Consider the following 26,556-nt stretch of genomic DNA (forward strand, 5'->3'; position numbering starts at 1 on the left):
TATTTATTTATATTTCATATTTTTAACAGCCCATTTCCCTCAGATTAACCTAAGTCCTTCATTAGTCTTGAATTGTGCCCTCCTTTTTACAGATAGCAATGTCAGTGACTTTTTTTAAAAAAAAAAAAACCAGCTCCATTCCTCCAGTAATGTCCATCAAAGTCTCCCTTAACATCATCTTTACTCTATGGGATGTAGAAGCTTTCAAATTAACAATTTCAAACCTGATTTTCTTTAAAAAAAAAATTAAATTATTGAGATTCTGAACAGACGTTGAACATACAGTAATTTTCCAGCCTAAACACCATGGTTGGTATCCTAAAATAGAATTGAAGAGGTAAGCTATGGGATGGTATTTCAGTGTGATGTAGATTTCTAGTTGATTTCAGATCCTCTAAATCAGTCCCTTAAATATGACATCGTCAAATCCTATAGGCGGGATAGACAGTCTGTCTCAGCCTATGATGTGAACAACAGTTTGGAAAAAAGTAATTTATAACATTAGGAAAGAAGAACCATGTTATAAAAGGAAAGAGAGAAATATAATATAAATGCACATTGGGCAAGTTGTAGCCATATTAGATTTGATTATGCTCTGAATCTTAAGCTAATACAGAACTGCAATGTCCATGTGATCTTTAATTCAGATGTGATTTTTTTTGCGTGTTTGATTACTGAGAATAATGGAGTCTTTTTCACTCTCTCATCTCCTTCAGAGGCTTCTGAAATAATGAAAAGTATTGGAGAAGCCATCCAGTATTTACACTCTATCAACATTGCACACCGGGATGTTAAGGTATGTATTATCTTAGACCTATGCAATATAACTGATAATTTCCAAAGCTTTTTCTTAAATACATTTATCTCCACAAACAAAAAGAGGCCTTATTTAATGCAGTATGCTTGAACTATGTGATTTAAAAAAAAATTAAACTGGCAGATTATAAGGGCTCTGTGCATGATAAATGTTCTGAGTTTAGACAGGTTACAACCATAGTTAGGGCTTTTTAAAATCAGTGACACTCAGTGACACTTATACAGCATTCTCCTTTGAAGGATATATCTGCCTTAATTTTATGTCATTGTAGGATCAGGCAAAATCCTTTCTTCAGCCCTTTTAACATTCCTCTGAATTATTTCACCTTGCTTCCAATATTTTTGCTTGCTATTGTGGTATAGCCTTTCTTTTATAATCTTGCTGTTTTCATTTACTGATTTTCTTATTTTTCTTAATTTAAATGGTTTTTAAGTTATGATATGGCTAAAAGCTGATGAGGGATGGCCTCTTGACTGTGAGTGTACAGTACATAAATGAAGTCAAGCAATAAATGTTCTAATTTTAAAAAAGGTTGTTCTTACTCTATTTTATCCTAACTGTTAGCTGTTGGCAGAGTAAAAGAGTAAGAACAATTTAAGGGATTGATTTAGAGCAGGGGCGTCAAACTTGATTTCATTGAGGGCCGCATCAGGGTTGTGTTTGATCTCGGGTGGCCAATGTGGGTGTGGCCAGGGTGAGTGTGACCAGCTCGATGTCACTCGTGTCAGGGGTGCCTGTGGTGGCCCGGGCACTCTGGCAGCTAAAACAGGCTTGCAAGCTCCATTTTTGGCTGCGACAGCCTCCTGCAACCCTCTGCCAGTGAAAACGGAACTCTGGAGTGCCACCTGCAGCCCTTGCAAAAGCCATTTTCAGCTGGGATGGCTTCACGCAACTCTCTGCCCTCAAAAACAGAGCTTGGGAGGGCTGTACACAGCCCTCCCGAACTCTGTTTTCACTGGCAGAGGCACTGTGGGCCGGTCCTTTGCTGTTTCCAGGGCGACTCCACAGGCCAGATCTAAGCCTCCCACAGACCGGATCCAGCCCCCAGGCCTTGACTTTGACACCCCTGATTTAGAGGATCTGAAATCAACTACAGATTTAGTCATGCATATGAAGTGACCTATAAAATTATTATATAAATAAATCCTAGGAATTATTTTGAATAAAATTATTTTGAATGAAATTACAGAGGAAAATAGCATTAGATGATTTTATGTGGTGGACTCTTTATCTTCTATGGAGCAAGTTTTAGAAGTTGATGTGGAAGATACCTTTGATTAAGGACTTATCTTTTTATGTCTTGTAGCCAGAAAACCTTCTATATACCTCAAAAAGGCCTAATGCTGTATTAAAACTTACAGACTTTGGTTTTGCTAAAGAAACCACAACACATAATTCCCTAGCTACACCATGCTATACACCGTACTATGTGGGTAAGTAACCTTACTACAATGGGTAATTTGTGGACACAATCCTTTTTTGATATTGAATCTTACAGGCTTCTGCAATTACAGGTAATGCTCAATATATGACCACAGTTGAGCACAAAATTTCTGTTCCTAAGCAAGACAGTTGTTAAGTGAGTTTTGCCCCATTTTACGACTTTTCTTTCCACAGTTGTTAAGTGAATCACTGCAGTTGTTAAGTTAATAAGTGAATCTGGCTTCCCTATTGACTTTGATTCTCAGAAGGCCGTAAAAGCTGATCACATGACTCTGGGACATTGCAATCGTCATAAATATGAGCCACTTGCCAAACGTTCAAATTTTGATCTTGTGACGATAGAGATACTGCAACAGTCATAGGTGTGGCAAATTGTGAGAGGCTGGGTTTTTCAGTCCCACTGTAACTTCAAAGTCATTAAATGAATGGTTGGAAGTTGAAGACTATCTGCATCTTCAGAGGGACGTACATGATGGACATACATATTGCTCGTGAGTTCTGAAAATAGCTGGGATGGAACAAGAATCAAAATGTTCAAGAATGCAAGACAGCACTTAATAGGATCTGACGCATAATTTCTAAGGCTACAAAATTTGGGTTGTAAATCTCCAGACAACCGTTGGGTGGCAGCAAAGTATCTCTGCATTCCTTGAACATTGTGGAAGTAGTTACTTCAGAAGTTGCCAGGGCATTAAAAACATAAACATATTAAATATATGGAACGTGTTAATATTAGTAAAAGTTAAGTAATACTCTTTAGTTTTAATTTCAGCATATTTAAACATGAGCAGAATGAAATCAAATCTGAGTATTGCCACATTCTACTTACTTATTTATTCTGGGTACACCTTAATTTTGGAATGAGATTGCCAGTGTGCTAATCAAAAACCAAATATATCCCTTTTCGTGCAAAAATGGGCCAAATTATCCATTTATAGAGTTAATCCACCTAATTTTACTCATTGGGTGAACAAATATGCTAAGGATGTTTACATTTCTGTTTTCAACATGAATTGGGCAGAATTGAAGCCAGATTTACTGGCATATCCAGAAGATGGGTTTCAATTAGTTTATTCCACCTGGGGGGACTATTTAATTTTTTTTGACATTTTTGCTTCCTAATATGAGGAGTAATCTGTAGAAATTCTACTTGCAATGTCCAAGCTTGCTTTCTTAAGGGGAAAAAACTAAGTTTCTAAATCTATAAATGAAGAAAAAAGACAATGCCTGTATATACAAATTATGTGAAATATCTTAACCATCCTGTTGATTTAGTTCTAAAAGACTGTGAAGTGACACCCAACTCAGTTACAAAATGATTTATGCAACTTTTAAATCTTTTCGTGTGACCTTACTGATCTCTTGCTGGCAAACTTTCAAATTGTATTTATCAGTCACTCTCAGTGAGGTTGGCTTTCCCAGCAACTGAATGGATAGTTTGTGCCAATAAATTGTGTCCAAATTGCAAATACTGAAGCAAGGGTTTTCCAGGCACAGTGCCAGGGGTAATAAGTTCCTAAATGGACAATTTGTTCTTTTGTAATAGCCTGAATGCTATACTCTTGTTAAAATAAAATATTTCTTTCATTATCCTGCCATGTCATACTTTGCTCTTCTAGTGCTGCTTTTTACCTGCCATAATGGCCTAATAATGTCAGCCTTTTCTTCAGAATTAGCATACTCCTTTTCTTCCTAAAACACAGCCTGGTGGTCTATTGCTGTGTTAAATGGTAATTTTTTGCTACTTCAACAAAAAGGGTGTTTGGAGCTTGTGTCCAGTTTTCAGAGCTACAGGTGACAAGGGAAAAATCCTCTCACATGTGGAGATATGAGGAATGAGACATTCCTTTCTCTAATGTTCCTACCACCTTTCTTATTCTTTAGCATCAGCTATAGTAAGATGGTGAAAGACTCTCAGATCTTTCTCCTTGCTCTCTGGTTGTAGGAAGTTCTTGAGAGACCTCCATCCCTCTCCTTTGATATTTGACTCATTCTTCTTCTCAATTGTGAGGAGAAATTTACTCATCATGACAAGACAATTGTTTTAACCCTTAACCACAGACGTACTATTTTGGCTATGCTATTACAGTTACGCTGTTTTGCTATTACAGTAGCAAAAAGACATTCAATGTTTTCATGGTTGGATCTAAACATTGATGTATAGAGCAGTAAACCAAAAAATATCAAATCCACATCACACAGGTAACTTTCTTCATCCTTGAACTTCCATCTTTCTTCTCTAATTTTTACATCGATTCACAGAAGGATGACACTAATAATTATTTTAGAAAATAATAATTTCAAAATCTCTAGGGGAGTAGGTGAATTTCTGAGATTTCTAGCTGCTGGCAATAGTCCAGGTAATTGCACAACAATATTGTGATTAGCGGTTCTGGATCTATTGCTTCCAAAAGGTGCAGAAGACCATCTGAATTTGTACTTGCTATATAAATTATTGCACAATGTAGATTGTACCTGGTCATCAATTTCATTGGGAGCTTCATCATCGCTGATATAAGAATTGATGGCAGTGGCGGGTTCCTCATCATCCATTACAAAATTTTCATCATAATCTGATTCCACTTCCCTCAGATCACTCTCTGCTTCTCCATACCAATATAGAACAGTTTATTCAAAGTTTGCATCAACAAATTGCATTCCTTTTGGTGGAAAACTTGGCCCCCAACATTATAAAAAGAAATACATTAACAAATGTCTGCAGTCAAAATGACCAAAACTCAAATTCAAATGCTGCTATCGAAAACACCAAACAACTGACGCAAGTGGGATGCTGCATACACTTTTATTGGTGGGAAAACAAAAGCAATTCGCAACTGGAATGGTCCATTTCTAAAAATAGGGGTGTTCTGAACATTTTGGAAAACTGTTGCGATCACTATGACTGCATGTCTGTAGTTATGGGTTAAGCTACCAAAACAGGAATGCTCATTCAGGTTTTGCAGATGAAAAAAATAATTAGCACTCATGCAGTATAATGGCTGCTTTCCTGTGATACATCTTTCTGCTCTCTATCTTCTCTACTTCACAAATGTTGCCTCATTTGTGGACACCCAGCAGATAGAGACTCATATTCAGTTAAATCTCCATTTGTTTTCCCCTTTAGCTCCAGAAGTACTAGGCCCAGAGAAATATGACAAATCCTGTGATATGTGGTCCCTTGGTGTCATCATGTATATTTTGTAAGTAGCTTGGCTTACTTGGAATCACTTTGAATTTTCTGATCTCTATACTGTATTTTTGATTTTATTGAACCTATAAGCAGGCCCTCCATTATATATCAACTTTTTAAAATCAGTTATGCAGTTCAAGATAATTATCAGCAAGCACTAAAGGTGATGCACAGAATATGCTTACAAGCTCAGTTTATTTCCAGGTCTGGGCGGAGTGTGAGCAGGCTGTCAAAATGGAAATAGTGATAAAGCCTAATTATAAGATAGAATGGAAAGATTGCATGTCTTGGTATTGCTGCTTATATTTCCATTCGAGAAAACAATAATTCATGAGTATAGGGGTATCGGCAATGTTCATAAGCTTCATTCCAAAAGCTGATCTTGACATTTGAATCTCTAAGCAGTTTTGAATCATATTGGTTGATATTTTTCACCAGTCACCAAGTCAGCATTTAAGTTAAAGTGCATATATGAAAATGGTAAAATAGACAACCCAGATAAAAACAAACACGACTTTCCAGTTTCAAATAAGTGAAGTGGGGAAGTGGAGGTAGAGTTTATGATTTCCATACTGGGCTGTAAAAAATATCTTGACAACCAATAGCCAGCATAAATCCCCTGTCAGCTCTGAAGGGGAATACCTTGTCTTGTCATTTGAGTGCTAGCTGCCAGTGCTACTATATAAACATTTAATGCACCTTTGAGGCTGTAGAGATGGGCAGGATTTCTTTCCCAGTAGTGTCAGGTTTCTACAATTGAGAGCAACAGTGAGGATAACTCATACTTTCTTCTTAAGATGCAGAAATATAATAAGAGCAAAGAGCACTTGATTGCTCTTGATTTTGAGGAACAGCAGATCAAAAACAAGAGATAAGGTCCTGGGGTCTGCTACTTTTTTGAGTGGGTGAGATGAGCCACTATTGATGGACCTTTGACTCTAATAACCAAGGACTGTGATAAAATTCTGCCCCATAATTCATTAGAATTATGGGAATAAGGGATTATTTGAACACTGAAAATATCTCATCTTTATTTCCTAAACCAGGTTATTTCAAATGCTGTCATACAAATTATTGCTTTATTGTGCCAAACATCTGCACAAATACTTGAATTTCCTTCACAGTCACAAAATCTGGGGAAAACACTATGAGAACTCAAGATCATTTAACTATTTTTTCTAATATTCAGAAAAATAACACAAGATTTTTTTCTTTCTAAGCCATTTAATCTGGAACCATCATGTAAATTTTCCAGAATTCTATTTTAATGTATTTCCAAACAAAAGCAGAGGGCCATTATGTCAGGTAAGGACACACATAGTCCCATGAATACTAAAAAAAAACCCACCAGATAATAGCAAGTGATGACTACTGTCTGCAGCTTTCCATAGCAAACAGCTGCCGTTGCAGTCAGTTAGGCTTCTTCTAGCTCACCAATCCACTGTTTGGTTACCAGCTGAGTCCAGTCTCAGAAGTGAGGTGACTGAAAAACACTGACTAACAGCTACTGGAACCATGATATTTCTGGTGAAGAGAGTGCCTGTGGGAATTTATTCTTGAATTTAATCTTCCCAGCATACTCTTTATCAGGGTTACTAAATTAAGAAGAGGGATGCCATTAAAGCTTATTCCTGCTCCTCTGGTGATTAATATCACACCCTCCCTCTTTCGGAGTGTATTCTTGAGGTCATAGCTTTACATTTTTCTTCCATGTGAGCTCAGTATATACAACCTCTATCATCAAACACCCTATGAGGATTCAGATTAAGGAGCACAATGTACCTTCACTGTTTCTGCATTCACCTCTTATCATTGAAGCTGCAAGTGACCCTTGGAAGATAGGAGCAGCCTATAGTGATTCACACTTTAGTAATCTCACAATTAGATATCATATGGGACTGCTTTTGAAAGTGACTGATTCAAAATAACTGATGCAAAATCATTCCTCTCTCTGTTTTGTGTAGACTATGTGGCTACCCTCCTTTTTATTCAAACCATGGTTTGGCGATTTCTCCAGGAATGAAAAAAAGGATTAGGATGGGTCAATATGAATTTCCAAACCCAGAATGGTCTGAAGTATCAGAAGAAGGTAAATATTATTGTGAACTTCAACTATTGTTTTGTTTTGGAAAATAAACAGAAAAAAGTGAGTGAGCTTAATGAGTTTCAAACCCATGCTTTGAATAAGAAAAGAAGTAAAGGGTCTTAGGAGAAACTGTGTAATTTTTAATGTTTGAAAACTTAAAGTCATTCCATAACCTGGCCATGACCCAAGAGATCTGTTTTGTGAGTTTTGAATTCATTCATATATTGTATTCTTAAATGAAGATGTTTGGTAAATTTATCTTCAGCTTCTGCAATGTAGAATCAGCCAGAGAAGCATTTTGAATGAAAGTTTATAAGGAGTATGAGTTTTTAAGAAAGCAGGCATTAAAGGCCCCACTATCATATACTTGTAATTTTCAGCACTCACTACAGCAAAATATCAAAACAGACTGAAAATGTTTCCAAGGCTTTCCTTAATGAATGTCACTTCATATTTTGACAAAATATATGGTCATGGCCTTTCCATATATGTTAGATTGCAGTTTGTATTATTTTCTGCCAGCGATTTGGAAAAGATAATGGAAGTTGTAGTCCATTAGATCTGGAAGGTGCCATGCTGGGGGAAGGGATTGGCTTATATTAGCTTTAATGTGTTGATATGCTTATATAATTAGGCCAACCTGAGAGCAGTGGGAGATGAAGTTGCAGTGCTGTATCTCTTGGACTAAAGGAGAAAATTTTGTCCTCACCATCATCACATCATGCATATGAGAAAACATACTCACATTGTATTGATATATCTGATGTTTTCTTCCTTCAGTTAAACAATTGATTCGAAATTTGCTGAAAACAGATCCTACCCAGCGGATGACTATAACAGAGTTCATGAATCATCCATGGATCATGGTAAGACCTCAGTTGTTGTTTATTAGAAGCAAATATTTGTGGTCTAATCTAGGAACACCTGAGAATATACTAATTTTCTTTTTCTTTTCTCTCCATAGCAATCAATGCAAGTGCCGCAGACACCTTTGCATACTAGTAGAGTTTTGAAAGAAGAGAAAGACCTTTGGGAGGATGTCAAAGTAAGTCCCTACATTCTATATGCCACATTTTTTATTATTAGATTTATATACATTTATATTATTAAATTTATATAGATCTATATGCTGTAATAATAAAGAGTATGCATAGACCCATGATGGCGAACCTATGGTACTCTCTGCGGGCACGCGAGCTCAGCTCAGCTTAGCCCTGCTGTACATGTACCTCCCACTGGCCAGTTGGTTTTCGGGCCTCTGTCATGCATGCGCAGGAGATAGGGTGTATGTGGGAGATGCACTCACATGCGTGGGGTGGACCTGTGGGAGGGGTCACTTATGCATGTGGGGGGTTGCACGTGCATTCGCGGAGGTGGGGTGCAGATGGGTCACACGTGCATGTGTGGGGTGGGGCACTCGGGGTGATGGTGACACATGCATTGCATTATGGGTATGTATGCACGTGTGTGCTTTCCCACACTTTCAACATTCGGCGCCAAAAAGGTTAGCCATCTCTCCTTCCCGCTGTCTTTCAGTCTTATACTAGAAAAAATTAAATCTGCTAAAAGATTGATCAAAGTCCAGGCTGAATCTGCAGTAGACCCATATTTTTTATAAATGTTTGGTAGCAGCTAAACAAAATAAAAGGAATAGCTGGTCACTAAGAGCCTCAGAATTTAACTGTTAACATTGCTATGCAATTAGTATAAAAGATAGCAGGTAAAAGTCATTTGAAGATATTTAATTTGGAACAGAGGCAATAGTATTCTAAAAAGCCAATACTGAAAATGGCAGTTTTGCATGTGAGGCCCCAAACAATAGAGTGGGGGACCTCCAGAGGGGTGAAGTGTTCCTTATCATTTATGCATGCTGATTTATTTTTATGAGACCTCCACCACCTTCCCTAAATTTGCTGTGGCTTCATTTCTCTGTTGCTAATCTGCAACTTTGTTTTCTCTCTACCCCAATTTAGGAGGAGATGACAAGTGCCTTGGCCACTATGAGGGTAGATTATGAACAGATTAAAATAAAGAAAATTGAAGACTCCTCTAATCCACTGCTCATGAAAAGACGGAAGAAAGCAAATACTTCTGAAACTGCAGATCTCCCTCACTGAGAATTGAATAGAGCCAGGCTGATGGTTGTGAAAGCAATAATGATACCTATATATTTTTAAAAAGAAATTGGAAACAAGACTGTCCTATCAAACACATGGAATTCAATTCTTTATATCAGACTAGTTACTTGTTCTAGCTGCCTTTCATGTTTCTGATGTTTCTAAAATGAGGCAGGAGACAGCTGCTGTACAAATACACCATTTTATTATTTTTAATTTTTTTTAATGGTCCAATAGGAAAAATATTCTGATAATTGGATTTTTATTGGTAAAATCTTCCCTGGTAATCCCTTGACCCTCAGAAACACTGAAATTTCTGTGATAACCTTATAAGGGTTAATAATAATATATATATCTATATTTTTAAAATTACTGTAGAGTTGAAATCCCAACAGAGTCCTGCGCGAAGTATTATGGTGTTGATTGTTTTGTTTAAAGATAAAGGCTTTTGTTTCAAAGGAGCTTCTGGGTCATTGAAGAAATCCCATCTGAAACAAAAGACATTGTTGATTTTTTTTGTCTTCATTTAACAAGAACTGTTCTATTGTTTGTGCAACTTGTAAAGACCTCAGTTTCCAATCTTAAAAAGTTAATTAATTAAATGTCCCAGTGTAAGATACCATCTTAAACTGGAAGCCTTCTCTCTTTCTGTCACTCACCGGTATGCGCAGGATTATTTCCCCTTTGCTTGTGATTTAGCAGATCATATATAATGCTGTGGTAGGATGTTTAGTAGAAGGAGAAAGTCCCCACTTTTTTCAGTTTAACTTGAATTTCTGAGGGATAATGGTGGGATCCATGATGCACTCAGAAATCAATTATGATCTCAGGGTATTTAGGTGGCATGACAGAAAGAAGGTGTTTGCTGGTTAACTGATCTCTTTCATTAGCTGATCCTGGAGCAGTATACCAAAATATGTCTTGTTGCCCAGTTTCCATCATCTCATTCAGTGTCAAACTGAATTCATTTTAAAAGAACTCATGCTGTTGCATTTTGTAGCTGTTCATGGTGGCCCCCTTTCTTCAGAATTTTTTTTTACTAAGAACCCACAACTCTTTAGACTGACTGCTTACATTTGAGATAAGCATTGCATGGAAGCTTCAGATAGATTCAGATTCACGTAGGATGGAGTCTGCCCTTGCCATAAGGATGTAAAAGGATAAATGCCACAAAACTTAAGATTTTTTTTGTTGGATGAATACCTTTTGTAGGTAGTAGTTGGCAATGTGGCACAAATATGTGATGATGATGGTGTGAATTCTGTTTAGAAAACCAAAGGGCCACATTCTTATTTTCAATAAGATGGAATGTAGCTACAAAGTTTGCAAACTTCAGCTGGGATTATCTTTTTTAAAATTGAGAGTTTTTCTGATTCTTATAATTATTTCATGGAGGAGAAAATCTTTGTATACAAGTTTGCCTCATTTTCCTGATGGTCAATTTTTCTTCCCCCCTCTCCACCCAATATATCCTGCCGTGAATGGATATCTTTTATCATATTTGTTTTATTGGTATTTTTTAAGCACACATACTTGCTTTCCTTTCCATTTGAAAAGAAAACTTTAGCTTTTAGTGACATTTTAGACACTGTAAGGAACTTTAATTTGTAAAAAAAATGTTCAGTTTGTTTTGGTGTCTTATTGCTAACAAGAGGATTTGGTCTGTTTTCCTGCTTTCCCTCATTTTGGATTAAAGACACCTAATACATCAGTGTTTGATTTTGTGTTTATGTTTGTTAATTGTTGCCTTGCACACCAGTCTGACTGGACAGTTTCCACTATGATAATTACATGTCCCTGAGCTTTATTGTAATCAACATATGTGCATGTTTTTGCACTTATAAAAGTTACCAGCACAGTTCTGGCCATGCTTGTTTGGAAGGAAATCCTGTCATCTTTTGTGAGTCTTTCTGATAGGAGTCTGCTCTCATTGAGTGGAATAGCAGAGGACTTTAGTGGCCTCTCCTTCAGTAGTCACAGACACATTGTTGGCTTTGGTGATACAAAAAATAAAATCCCTCAATCTGCTGAGTAATGCAAAGATCTACATACATAAAGCTTGAACAGTCGCTGAATGCACCCAATCAGAACTTTGTCTATCAATGAGCAAAATTGCATTTTTAAAAACGTTGCCGAATTATAACCTCCAACATTCCACAGCACCGGCCATGTTGACTGGAGATGCTAAAAGCTGTCATTTTAAACATACTTTTCCATAACTCCATTCTAGTCTTTCCATAGTCTTAAATAGAAATTCCACCATCTTAAACCTCCAGTTGTGTTTCCTTACAACTTCTATTATCAACCAATGTCATAGCTAATGATCACATAAATAGAAGGGGAAGGAGGAAAGTTGCTTTAGAATCCTGTTGGTACTTGCCTATCCCCCTCATCAGTTTGATTATCCTAGATTGTGGTGGAGACAGATGCAACAAAATATTAACATTTGGTTGACATATTCAGTTGGACAACAAATCTTTTCCCCAGGATGATGACAAAATATTGGAAATGCAATTCTCTGTAGGAAGCAGCTCTTCATTTTGGTTGAACATTCCCTCTAGACAGAGTCAATTGTTTATATTTGGAACTATCGCTGTTCATAAAGGGAATTAATGTTGGACCTTTTCAAATGAGCTTCTTTTAATTTTTAAAGAGATATTTCCCCTAGTTTCCTCTAGGCGGAGCCACTTGTTTAAATTTGGAGCTATCACTGTTCAGAAAGCAACTGAATGTTGGACCTTTTCAAATGAGCTTTATAAATTTCTGGAGGGATGTTTCTTTAATTTCTGGAAGAATGTTTCCTCTAGTTTCCTCTAGACGGAGCCATTTGCTTACATTTGGAGCTGTCACTATTCAGAAAGCAAATGGACCTTTTCAAATGAGCTTCTTTTAATTTCTGGATTAGGCTGGGCAGTTTCTGTGTGATTGATATCACACACAGCATTTTTATTTCCCGTGTTTCTGGCTAATAGGTTTTGATTGGTGGGCAGGGTGAGAAACAAGTAGAATGGGAAGATGCCAGACATCTTTCATTTTGACTAAGTCGTGTGAGCTGAATGAGCACAAAATTATGTGAAAGTTACGATTGCCAATCCTTGGGCTAGTTACAATGGGGAAAACGCAACATGTCTCCTTTGCTGTTGAGTCAATGTTTCAAACTTAAGAATTTTAAATGAATTGTCATTTAGGAAGCCTGGGTTAAATACAGGATGTGAAAACAAACATCTCAGCATACCTCTGAGAGCCAGAGAAAACTCATTATTTCAATCATGCAAGATGGTTTAGTGACTCCCTTGCTTCGTAAAAAGGAACATTTTTAAACATTTGTTCCTCTTTAGTGATGCTTGTAAACTTTTGGAAGTTTGCCAAGTATGCAAAACTTTACATAGTCATTATTAGGAACAATGGTAATATAAGGAACATTTTTAAAAATCCAGATTCAGTCACACAAATCTATAATATGTCTTTCTGAAATTTTTTAAATGGAAAAAACCCATTAATTTGGCAGTTGCTTTTGATTTTCTTTTTCAGTTGGATTTAATTTGTATCAGCCACGTGTGTGGACTTTTCTTTTTCCTGCATAGTTCTCTGTTCTCCAGTAAGACTGTTTTTGAATGGTTGGACTCTTATATATCAAGAGGCATTTTTTATTATATTGGGAAAAATGTCATCATTCTGTAAAGGAGACAAATGGAATATTGCTGTAGGGATTCTGTACATATGCTCTATTTTAGAATCAAAACTCTGCCCAAGGGAAGCTAAAATAAAATAATAAATAAAATAAAATAAAATATGTAATAGAGAGTATTTCTTCAATGAAATGAAATATTCCTAAACAAGATGCCTGGCTCCTAATACTGTAATAACACAAAGCAAAAGAAAATACTTTTATAGTGCTTCCAAATGTTTCAATCTCTTCACATACATCATTTTTATTGAAACTCTTACAACAAACTGAAGTCACAAATTTTCTATGCCCAACTTCTCTGAAGTTACATATGATTTGGTAACTTTCACTTATCGGGACCTATGAACAGCAAGAGAGCCTGCTGGGTTCAAGTATGATAACTGCAGATATGTGACATGGGATTGGCATGGAATTCAATTAAGCAGACTTCTCTTTAACATATACAAATTCATATCTAAACAAAAAAGAAATGCAATTACTTTAGGCATTACTCAGACCTGCTATTGAGTCTCAGTGAACTGCAGAGTACAGGAATGAATGTCTACTGAAATAGTGCTCTAATCTTCTTTATCTCATTTACTATTAGTTTGCAAAATCTGTGGGAGTGAGATCCTATACTGGTTTCCCAGTGTTATCTTACCTAAATACCACTATGGCTAGTTTCCACCCTTCAAACCCTTCAAGAGGGAATCTTGTAATTATTTGGGGCTGGTATGGAATTCTGAATACATTTTACAAGCTTCTCACTAAATGACAGTTCCATGGAGCATATTCTTTTGCAAAATCTTTCCTCAGAATATGAGGGTGAGGGAGGATCCGATCTGGGGATCAAAGAGAATAAAACTAAAAGCTTGAAGGAAAAATATGCATGTTTAACAGAAACAGAGAGGGCATAATTTTTGTGAGAGATTTCTAGATAAAGCAACAATGAGAATGAATACAATGTTCACTACAAAAGTGAGCAAACCTTTTATGATACTGAAAAGAATTTATTGAGAATACAAAATATCTGCTATTGGAGAAAGGCTATCTTGTTCAGAAGTGTGTCGGTCAAATCACATAGCACAAATTTATTAGAAGACAAAGTCTTTGTCACTTCAGTTAGCCCACTGTTGAGTGTTCTTTTCAAACTGTTCCCCCCATATTGTCATTGTGTTGTAGTGATGTACTGCTGTTATTTTTTTTGCATTCTGTATTGCGATTACAAATTTTAAAAACAAATAACTCCTAAAGAATTGCCAAGTCAGCCAGGGCAGAAGATGCTAAATAGGTACTTAGGATTTCAGTCATGTCTACAAGAACCATATTGCTGCTACCTTAATTTTTTAGCTTATGCTGTATGTCACGTTCTAGCCAATGGTTTTGGTTAGAAGGAAAATTATGAGTCAGAACTTTTGGGTTTGCCATCCTGTATTGGAAAGAGTAACACACACAGACTTTTTTTGACACGTCTGAAGTGATAATATAGCACATGTGAAATAGAATCCATTTCTTTGAAGGCCTCATTGTGAAAAATATTCTTTTTTGTCAATCAGTGGGAGGTGATAAGTGCAAGAGAACTCAGTGTAAGAGATTCAGTGTAATACAATTCTTAAGTAGGTGTTTTTGGAAGCATAATGGAAAATTATTCAAGTTTATGTCTAAGTGATGTCTTTTCTGAATATCAGGCCTTGTGAGAAAGTTGGGGTATGTATGTGTGTGTGTTTGTATGTGTACACCCACATAGATACACAGTTCCCATACATGTATGTATATGTATATGTATGGGAATAAATAGGACTGGTAGGGTCAGGATTGCTTGTTTTCAAGTAATGAAAACCACAGAATTTACTGGCGGAAACAAATGTGATGTTCTGATTACTCTGTTTACATTTGGTTCAGGATCAATATGCTTACGCCAGGGGTTGGCAACTTTAAACACTCAAAGAGCCATTTGGACCAGGTTCCCACAAAAAAGAAAACACAGTGAATCACAAAGATGCTAACCGGAAGCTCCCCATTCAACTCTGGAGCTGATCGGAAGTCCAGTTCCCCCACCATAGAGTCTCCACCTAGTGTGACCTCCTTTTTCCTCTATTTGTCCTAACTGAAAGCCCTATCAATTGTGGAGTCAACCAGAAAACCCGCTCCTTGCAGGAGAGCTCCTCTTGGCACACCCATGCTTCCGGCTCTCCCAACCAGAAGGTCCTCTCAAAATTGTTGCGGTAACAGGGAGCTGCAACGCAGGAAGAAAGAGCCACATGCAGCTCCAGAGCTGCGGATTGCTGACCCCTGGCTTAAGTCCTTCAGCTTGATATCACCCAACAGGCATTCATGAGTAAGGTGGGACTTACTCATACTTTCCTGGCTTCCAGCCTAAAGACCTCCAGTGAATACAAACTGCTCCCCATTTTAGAGGGTACCATATTCCAATGTTTGACAATTATAAGGAAATGATTATTATTATTTATGGTTTGTTGCACAGTCAGTCTGATGCTTGGACTGTCAAGCATCAGACTGACTATCAAGTCCTTCCAAGGATAGGCAGGTGAAGTTTGATGGTGTTAAAGATTATTATTATGCATTACCTGACTCCAGATTAGGTGCTTATAACACACACAGACACACACAAACACGAAATTAACAATTAAACAAGATAATAAATCTGCCCAGCAACTCCAAAACATATGTAACAGATCTATAAGGGGTTTCAACTTCCCAAGGCCAGAATTTGAGAAAAGAGTCAGGACTTTCAGGTCATGTGAAATGTCATTAAGGTGGAAGCCACCTGTATTTCAGGGTAAATCTCATTCCAGAGGATAGCTGCCACAAAACAGAAGTATGGCGTCAGTTGTTATTGATGGTTTCTAATCACCTCACTGTTACGGTTGCCCTCCTCTGGAATATAAAATTAAATAATATGTTTATTTCAATGAACTACTTCTGTTCTTTGGCCCATAAATGAATTTGTAAGCATCTCAAATCTTATAAATGAAATGCTGGAAGTCAAACCTAAAACACTGCTCAAATTCAACACCTTGTGGAGATGAATTGCAGTTGTGCACCGTGGTCTTTCTCTTCTCCCTTTTGTCCTGTATGGGTCTTCTCCTGCCTTCACTATGAACTGACTTCCTATTTCCCAAGCCTATTCTGCTTCCTGTTTTCCCATTCCCTTCTGTTTTTCCACTCTCTTTTGATTATCTGCTTATCTGAGTCATAGTTAAAAGATAAGACCTATTGTGAGATAATTACTCACAAGTTTCTGTGCTAGCTTTCCAAAAAAATCCCAGGCATGCAAGAGAGGTCAGGACTATTGAAATCAGAGGGGAGGAACTTGGGCTAAATTGGAGGATATCAGGAAATTCCCACCTTTTCAAAACTTCCATCTTCCATTGTCATGCTCACTATTTGTAATTTTATAAAACAACATTTATACTCAGTGTTGTCTTACTAAATTTAGATATTTTGCTCATTGCCCAATATTGAAAATCCAATGTTGTATTTAGAATGATAGTTAAGTACACTACATTTGTTTTTTAATTATAGACTTGGCAGTGACGTCCGGTGATGTTTATGGCTGGTGGCAGTCTTGTCCCCCGACATCCCACTGTCTAAAGCACTTTCAGCTCTGAGAGGTGGGCGAAAGAAAGCAGAGGGGTCAGGACTATTGAAATCAGAGGGGAGGAACTTGGGCTAAATTGGAGGATATCAGGAAATTCTCACCTTTTCAAAACTTCCATCTTCCATTGTCATGCTCACTATTTGTAATTTTATAAAACAACATTTATACTCAGTGTTTTCTTACTAAATTTAGATATTTTGCTCATTGCCCAATATTGAAAATCCAATGTTGTATTTAGAATGATAGTTAAGTACACTACATTTGTATTTTAATTATAGACTGTTGGCAGTGACGTGCGGTGAGGTTTATGGCTGGTGGCAGTACTCTCCCCCGACACCACACTGTTTAAAGCGCTTTCTTTCTTTCACCCGCCTGAGCTCTGACAGGCGGGTGAAAGAAGGCGCCAGCCTGCCAGCTCACTTTCTTTTGTCCACCTCTATATCTGCAGTGGCGGACATAGAGGTGGACAAAAGAGAGCGAGCTGGCGGGCTGCCACTTTCTTTTGCCTAGAGGCGGGAAGCTCAGGCGGGCTGCCACCTCTGGGCAAAAGAAAGAGAGCGCCAGCCCGCCAACCCATCTGAGCTGCCCACCTCTAGGCAAAAGAAAGAAAGCACCAGCTCACCAGCTTGCCTGAACTGCCCGCCTCTGGGCAAAAGAAAGCGGCAGCTTGCCAGCAGAGGCGGGCAAAAGACCTGCCTCTACTGGCAGGCTGCCATGGACACAGAGAGAGAAAGCTGGCGGGCTGCCCTCCCTGCCTCTCCTACCCCATTCCCTCTCTTCACTCTCAAACAAACTCTCTCTCAAATTGAGAGGCACACACACAAATTGCTTACAATTACTTACAAATTACATTAATTTTGAATTTCTCGCCCTCCCTCCGACTCACATACCTTTTCCAGCTGTTTCACAGAGGATTTCAACTCTGCTCTTGCCTGCCATCATGAAAATGTAAAAATGTAAAAGGAAAAAGGCAAGAGCTGCTGAGGTCAGGCTGGGCTAGCTGCTGCCAGAGTCCCCAATGGATGACTCTGCTTAACTGTTTAAAAAAGCCTCTTTAAAAACGCCCCCTACAGGAGGAGGCAAGAGAACCACGTGCCTCATCTACATAAGGAATTTTTCAGCTTTTAACCCTTGCTTAACACTGCTTGAGTGATCATAAAGTCAGACTAAATGAGGCATGTGGTTCTCCTGCCTCCTCCTGTAGAGGGCACTTTTTAGAGGCTTTTTTAAACAGTTAAGCACTAAGCAGAGTCATCCACTGTAACTCTGGCAGCAACTACCTCAGCCTTTTTCCTTTTACATTTTTTTTCTTTTCACGATGACAGTGGTGAGGCTCTGCCTCCCCTGCCTCCCCTGCCTGCACGTCACTGATTGTTGGTTGTAATTTAGGTTAGGTAGGTTGGTAGGTTGCGTTTATTTATAGGCCGCCCTTTTCCCTGAGGGGACTCAGGGCGGCTAACAACTTATGGGAGGGGAAGACATACAATAACATAAAAATACAATATATAACTAAGATCAAACAACATTCATTCAATATTCGGGCGGGGGCAAACTATGGTCTTTACCCCCAGGCCTGGCGGGATAGCCAGATCTTGAGGGCTGTGCGGAAGGTCTGAAGGGTGGTGAGGGTACGAATCTCCACGGGGAGATCGTTCCAGAGGGTCGGAGCTGCTACAGAAAAGGCTCTCCTCCGCGTAGTTGCCAGCCGACACTGGCTGGCAGATGGCACTCGGAGGAGGCCTAATCTGTGGGATCTTATGGGTCGAGAGGAGGTAATTGGCAGAAGGCGGTCTCCCAAGTACGCAGATCCACTACCATGAAGGGCTTTATAGGTAGTAAGAAGCACCTTGAAGTGCACACGGAGGCCAACAGGTAGCCAGTGCAGCTCGCGGAGGATAGGTGTTATGTGGGCGAACCGAGGTGCACCCACGATCACTCGCGCGGCCGCATTCTGGACTAGCTGAAGCCGCCGAATGCTCCTCAAGGGCAGCCCCATGTAGAGCACATTGCAGTATTCCAGCCTAGAGGTCACGAGGGCGCGAGTGACTGTTGTGAGAGCCTCCCGATTCAGGTAGGGTCGCAACTGGCGCACCAGGCGAACCTGGGCAAATGCCCCCCTGGTCACAGCCGACAGGTGGTGGTCAAAAGTCAGCTGTGGATCCAGGAGGACTCCCAAGTTGCGAACCCTGTCTGAGGGGTGTAAATTTTGACCCCCCAGCCTGATCGTTGGTACACTAGCCAAATTTTTGGGAGGGAAACACAACAGCCACTCGGTCTTTTCTGGGTTGAGTACAAGCTTGTTAGCCCGCATCCAGTCCCTAACGGCTTCAAGACCCCGGTTCATCACGTCCACCGCTTCATTGAGTTGGCACGGGGCGGACAGATACAGCTGCGTATCGTCCGCGTATTGGTGGTATCTTATCCCGTGCCTCCGAATGATCTCGCCCAGCGGTTTCATGTAGATGTTAAATAGTACGGGGGACAGGACCGACCCCTGCGGCACCCCATATGATAGGGGCCTCGTGGTCGATCTCTGACCCCCGACCAACACCGACTGCGACCTGTCCGAGAGGTAGGAGGAGAACCACCGTAAAACGGTGCCTCCCACCCCCACCTCCCGCAGTCGTCGCAGAAGGATACCATGGTCGATGGTATCGAAAGCCGCTGAGAGGTCGAGGAGAACCAAGATGGAGGCATAGCCTCCATCCCTGGCTCTCCAGAGATCATCGGTCAATGCGACCAAAGCGGTTTCTGTGCTGTAACCAGGTCTGAAGCCGGACTGGAAGGGGTCCAGGTAATCGGCTTCCTCCAAGGACCGTTGGAGCTGGTAGGCCACCACCTTCTCAACAACCTTCCCAATGAAGGGGAGGTTGGAGACTGGACGATAGTTGTTAAGTATGGCTGGATCCAAAGATGGTTTCTTCAGGAGGGGTCTCACCACCGCCGTTTTAAGTGCGGCGGGGAAGTGCCCCTCCCGAAGTGAGGCGGTAATAACCGCTTGGATCCAGCCCCGTGTCACCTCCCCGCTGTTAGCAACCAGCCAGGAGGGACACGGGTCCAGTACACAGGTGGAGGCACTCACAGCCCTCATGGCCTTGTCCACGTCCCCAGAAGTAACATCCTGAAACTCAACCCAGCGATGGTCAACCAACTCGTCCTCTCGTGCCTCGGCTGGCTCTGCAAAGGTGGAGTCCAAATCCGACCGAAACCGAGCAACTTTGTCCGCCAAGAACTGGGCATAATCCTCAGCCCTACCCTGCAAGGGGTCCCCCGTATCCCTCTTATTTAAGAGGGAGCGGGTTATCCTAAACAGGGCGGCTGGACGAGACTCGGCGGACGCAACCAAGGTGGCAATATAAGATCTCTTTGCTGCCCTAAGTGCCCTGATGTAATCCTTGGTGCAGGTTGTTAAGAGTGCTCGGTTCGGTTCGGATTTATCGGACCTCCACAAGTGCTCTAGGCGTCTCCTCCGGCGCTTCCTCTCCCGGAGCTCCTCGGTGAACCAAGGAGGCCTCCGGGATCCGCCGCCTCGGAGGGGCCGTAGTGGCGCAATCCGGTCGAGGGTCTCCGATGCTGCCGAATGCCAGGCGGCAGCCAGAGTCTCTACCGGACTGTGGGCGAGAGTATCAGGAATAACCCCAAGCTCCGTCTGGAACCTCAAAGGGTCCATAAGTCGCCTGGGGCGGAACCACTTGGTCGGTTCCTCCTCCCTACAGTGGGGGTTTGGTCTTCGGAAGTCAAGCCTCAGTAGGCAGTGGTCTGACCACGACAGGGGTATGATCTCATTACCCCTCAGACCAAGATCACAAGTCCACTGCTCCGAGAGGAATACGAGGTCGAGCGTGTGACCCGCAGAGTGGGTTGAATTTAAAGAAATAACATCACAATGGATAATTAATCTCAGTGCTGCATAATATAAAAAACCTCAACATTTACACATTTTCTCCACCATGAAAAATGGCACTTGGGATAACATTGTCTCCTGAATTGGTGCCTGTTATGAAATGATTAAGATGCAGGAGTTTTTGTCATTAAAATAACCCTAGCAGCCTAATTTAAATAGCTTGAGGTGGTGACTGAAGGTTCTTCCTCTTCCTCTTAATTTCATGCTATTGTAACAATATAATTCATTAGGAGATAGAAATAGTCCCTGGAGAAATGCGAACTTCTCCATTGTTGTTTACATATGATGTTAGATAATTTTCATTTATGCAATTGTGATGATTTATTCAGGTCAAATTATGTTTTGATTTCCAAACTTGGATAACGTGATCTTGAGGCTTTTGCCCACAAGAAGTAAAATTAAATATTATACTGTGATCACATTGCCTCTGACTAAGAGCAAGCAATCAGGAATGAAATACATATAATTGAAATACTTGGGTAGAATTCAGAAATGTCACTAATCTGTTTGGGCAGTTTAGAACAATGATGGCGAATCTTTTCAGCACCAAGTGCCCAAACCAAATGTGTGCACGCATGCTGGAGCACCTGAAACCCCAAAACCATCTGGCTGGTGCTCATGTGCATGCCGTCCACCTGGTCTTTGGGTTTCTGGTGTGTGCATGCCCCCTGGCCAGCTGGTCTTCAAATGCGCTGGAGCACCAGAAACCCAAAGGCCAGCTGGCTGGTGTGCATGTCTTTGTGTGCACCAGAAACCCAAAGGCCAGCTGGCTGGTGTGCACCTGGTCTTTGGGTTTCCGGTGTATGCCTGTTGGCCAGCTGGTCTTGGCATGCGCCTGAATGCCAGAAACTGCATACACCAGAGTGCCAGAAACCCAAAGACCACCTGGTTTTTGGGTTTCGGGCGCTCTGGGTGCGCAAAGACTATCTGGCCGGCATGCATGTGCACACCGGAAACCAAAAGAGCAGCTTGTGATTGCGCATGTGCCCACAGAGAGGGCTTTGCATGGCACCTCTGGCATGCATGCCATGGGTTCATCATCATGGGTTAAGAACTTCAAGACCATAGGCTGGCCTCTTCATAGTAGGGCTATATTGGAGGCATAACCACTTCCTAGGTTACAAAATCAAGAGGGTCAGAAAATTTGGATGATGGGCACCATATTGAGGATCCCAAGTCTACATATATTCATTTTAATATCAATTCCTCACTTTTCTGTAAGAGAAACATCCAAAATAGGTATAGGTACTACTTAACCTATGATCACAATTGAGGTTGGAATATTGGTTATAACTTCTTGTACTTGTAAGTTGAGTCACTACATGAATGGACTTGATTTTATGATTTTCATGTGGTGGATGCCTGGCCCGTACTGGTTGCAACAGGATTTGGAACCCACTACTGGTTTCCATCCAGTACATTTTGGGATGGGTCATTTTACATTCAAAATGCATTAGAAAAGCCAAATAAACTTAAAAATATTAAAATGGGATCCTTTGACATTTTATCTGCTACCTTTTAGTCAAAAAAGTCACTATTATTACATATCTATGTCAATAAATACATGCTGTTGAATACAAAATATTTTTCATATTTTTTTATTGTAGATGCAATCAAGGATGAAAACAGCACTAAATGTCAGCTAATTCAAGATAATTCAAGATAAAGCAAACATTTGTCTGATGTTAATTTAATGTCTTCAATCAGATATTTGTAATACTGATTATGCAAATGTGATTATTAAGAAATATTACTAGAATTTTGAGTAAAATTGTTTATAGTAAATTCTTTTGTCTTGTGGTACACTGGAAAATCTAACATGTGCACAAACCAATTATGATACCATATCAGCTTGAAAGCAAGCAACTAGCTTCCTCTAGACCTATATATATTTGTAGATGTAGGTCATAAAGATCAGATTTATCACATGCTGTTACTTAAGTTGGTTTCCTGCAATGTTACCATCAATGTGCAAACTGATTATATTTTTACCCCTTTTGCCTACCGTCTCTGTAAGTTGGGCATACAGATATGGAACATTTGCTGCAAAGAGAAATGAAAAATTCTATCTCGAACTTCTAAGACTTGTTTAGTTTACCAACTATACACCCACTATTTTGCCAGGAAAAAAATGCCTTGTGCTGTGTTAGTATCCACAACATTTGGTCACCATGAGGTAAAAAAGATGTTGAGATTCTAGAAAGAGTGCAGAGAGGAGCAACAAAGATGATTAGGGGATTAAGAAAAAGGAACTAAAAATAAAAACAACAACTAGATGGTTTCATTAGGGTAAAATAGATGAAAAGAGGAACATGAAATGATAATTTGGTATAACTTTGAAGGGGCAATTAATGATATTGTTTATGTAACAAGAAAATAAGTTTAAGATGGAAAATATTAGAAGACAATAATAGAGTTGAAATTGGAAATAGAATTATGATGTAAAATGGATTATGTGTAAAAGAGGATGTAAAAGGGGAGAACCTGGACAAAGCTTTGTTCATAAATATGTTATTTGTATTAAAAAAACAATAAAAACTTAATTAAGAAAAAAATATAATTAGGGGACTGGAGGCTAAAACATATGAAGAATGGTTGCAGGAACTGGGTATGTCTAGTTTAATGAAGAGAAGGACTAGGAGAGACATGATAGCAGTGTTCCAATATCTCAGGGGCTGCCACAAAGAAGATGGAGTCAAGCTATTACCCAAGCACCTGAGGGTAGCACAAGAAATGATGAGTGGAAACTAATTAAGCAGAGAAGCAACTTAGAAATTTCCTGACAGTTAGAACAATTAATCAGTGGAACAACTTGCCTCCAGAAGTTGTGAATGCTCCAACACTGGAATTTCTTAAGAAGATGTTGGATAACCATTTGCCTGAAGTGGTGTAGGGTTTCCTGCCTAAGCAGGGGGTTTGACTAGAAGACCTCCAAGGTCCCTTCCAACTCTGTTATTCTATATTTGAACATGATTTAACTGATTCTATGGACCAAAATACAGCTTTCCTCATTTTGGACTACCTTTTTTTTTAATCTTTAGTGACAGTTCTAGTCCTGCCTTAGGCATGAAAGCTGCCTGGGTGACATTGGGCCAGGCATTGTCCCTCAGTTCACCTCACTGGTTTATTGTTCTCAAAAAAAAGGAGGTGGAATGGCTATTAGGTATGTTTGCCAACATAATTATAAAATAATAAAGCAGGATTAAAAAATCTAAAATATATAATAAAATATTCATTCTGGATAGCTCCTAGGATAAGTTATGACTGGTGACTTTTGCAATTTAGGGTTTTCCACTCATTACTGTTCATTAATTTGACATGGTTGTGGAGCAAGAGGGAAGGGGAAACTCAGCCACTCGTGACTGGTTAATGAGGTGGCAAATGTTGGTCAAGAAAAACAAAGTAAAGGCATAAATATACAGTAGTGTAACCAGGGGTGACTGCATAACAAAATATTCCCCCCCCCTTTTTTATATATGGATTGCATATTAAAAGAGATCATCTGCCATCTTGATTATTTTCCGACACTCCCTTTTTATAGGTGTCCCTGAACATCTATAGGAATGCTGGCTCTAGCCAGGTCTTCGATCTTAAAGCATTTCAAAACAACTGGCGTGCATGCCCAGCGGGGAAACATAATTTGCTTTAAAATGTTATGGAAGACCTGTACTGAAGCACACATTCAGAATTGTTCTAGTCCTAAGAAAGAGCATAAGACACTGCAGTTGCCATTTGTCCTAAGAGTGTTTGTATATACACAACCTGGTCACCTGGTCACAGGGATAGGCTGCTGGGGGTTCACAGGGGTTTGGAAGAACCACTAGCTAAGATTCTGTGTAGTTCAGAGAACCCCCAAATTCCACTCCTGGCTGGCCCTACCCTGCTCTGCAGCTCCCAGGAGTCCCCACGGGATCCATTTTGGATGCAGGTAAGTGCAGGGTGTGTGTGGAGGCTCAGGGAGGGCAAAAAACAGGCCTACCAGAAGTTTGGGAAGGCCAGAAATGGGCCCATTTCTGGCCTCCAGAGGGCCTCTGGAGTCTGGGGAGGCCTTTTTCGCCCACACGAAGACTTGAACCTCTGGAGCCCAAGGATGGTTAAAACGCCCCTCCCCCCATGGTGCAGGAGGCCAACTAACCATGCCACCATGGTCACACCCACCCAGAAACCTGGCACAAACCCCCTTGCTAAAATTTTTGAAGCCCACCCCTGCTGACCTGGATAGACCAATGTGTGTGCCCCTCACTACTGCCACAGATAATCTAGAAATGGAGTGAGGAGGGGCTGTGCTGCACAATGCACTGGAAGTAGATCCCTCAGAGACCCTGGTGACATTCCTGGCAGTCATTTAGTGGCCAATCCTTTACTCTCCTGCTATGTCATCTGGTCCCTGCTATGTCATCTGGTCCCATCCGTGCTCTTGGAAAAGAGAAATATTTTATATTTATATAACTAGAGCCAGTTTTATCTAGTGTTAAAGGGGATATATAACGTATTAATACAGATGGATTCGGAAACAGAATTAGTTAAAGATTGTATGATAAAGTGGGCTCAAAATATTGAAGAACCAATAATGTTGGATACATGGGAAATAATTTGGGTAAGAAATGTGAAATTTACACAAGCCCAAAACCTGAGCGAAAATTTTTACAAGATGTTCTATAGATGGCATTTAGATCCTAAAAAGTTGGCTTCTATGTATCCGAATTTACAACCCAAATGTTGGAGATGTGGTTCTCTCGATGGTACATATTTCCATATATGGGGGACTTGCCAAAAGGTTAAGGCATTTTGGATAAAAATATGGTGGATTATGCAAAATATTTTTAAAAGAAGGATAAAGTTTACTCCTCAGTTATTCTTGTTAGGTATAATTACTGACTCTACAGCGGTAGAGATTAACTTGATTTTGCACTTAATAACGGCAGCAAGACTGTTGGTGGCGCAATACTGGAAGAAGGAAGACCTGCCTACAATTCAAGAATGGACATTGAAAGTCACAAATTTAGCCGAGATGACTAAAATATCTGCATATCTTAAAGATCACTCAAATGAGAGATATAAACGAGACTGGAAAAAATGGATTGATTATATACAAAATAAATACGGGACTAAGAAATTCCAGATAGCCTATGCTTATGATCAGGAATGATTTAAATTGTTTAAAGTTAGTTTAGCAAGGAGGAGCTAAGATCAATGTAGAGATATTATTAATTTCTTATTCTTTTTTCTCTCAATATATTTTAGACTGTGTTTGTTAAAAATCTATACCGGGTACGGATTCTGGGAAGTCAGGGGGGGGCGGTTGTGGGGGGGTCGGGGGGTCTGGTGGCGGGGAGGGATATATATCAGGTTAGATAAGATGTGTTAGATTTCAATGTAATGTGACTCCACATGTATACTGTGTTTTTTTAAATTTTTCTTTAAAAATAGGATAGGCCAAGTATATTGACATATAGCGGAAATACACCAAGGAGAGGAGGAGTGGGAAAGAAGAAATATGGGCAGAGAGGGATGGGAGAGAGGATGGGGGGGGGGGAGGTGAGAAGGATGGGGGGGGAGTGGATGTGGAGAGAGGAGTGTAGAGGGGGAGGGGAAGTAGGGTAGAGGGGGATGATGGAGGGAAGATAGAAAGTTGGAGGGTGGTGGAAGAAAGAGGTGTATGGAGAGCGGAAGAGCTATATTGGGTTTCGATTTTCTGGGGCATTGTTGA

At 40.0% G+C, this 26,556-nt stretch overlaps 1 protein-coding gene across 2 annotated transcripts in view; it reads left to right on the plus strand.

The window, feature by feature from the left end:
* Positions 1-22,507, plus strand: part of MAPKAPK2 (MAPK activated protein kinase 2) — an 87,076-nt gene extending 64,569 nt beyond the window's left edge. The window contains exons 4-10 of one of the 2 annotated variants that reach the window (XM_087720085.1): positions 717-796; positions 2,124-2,250; positions 5,385-5,460; positions 7,415-7,539; positions 8,317-8,402; positions 8,501-8,581; positions 22,454-22,507. In XM_087720085.1, coding sequence (XP_087576211.1) covers positions 717-796; positions 2,124-2,250; positions 5,385-5,460; positions 7,415-7,539; positions 8,317-8,402; positions 8,501-8,581; positions 22,454-22,492 — 614 coding nt within the window. In that variant the 3' untranslated portion in view covers positions 22,493-22,507. Of the gene's footprint in view, positions 1-716; positions 797-2,123; positions 2,251-5,384; positions 5,461-7,414; positions 7,540-8,316; positions 8,403-8,500; positions 8,582-9,509; positions 11,365-22,453 lie in introns of those variants that run through there. The other variant, XM_014060940.2, reaches the window with a different exon arrangement.
* The last annotated feature ends 4,049 nt before the right edge of the window (positions 22,508-26,556 follow it).

This window comes from Thamnophis sirtalis, unplaced genomic scaffold (assembly GCF_051295495.1).
Source record: "Thamnophis sirtalis isolate CommonGarterSnake01/CBP01778 unplaced genomic scaffold, rThaSir2_p1.2 scaffold_7, whole genome shotgun sequence".
NCBI lineage: Eukaryota > Metazoa > Chordata > Lepidosauria > Squamata > Natricidae > Thamnophis > Thamnophis sirtalis.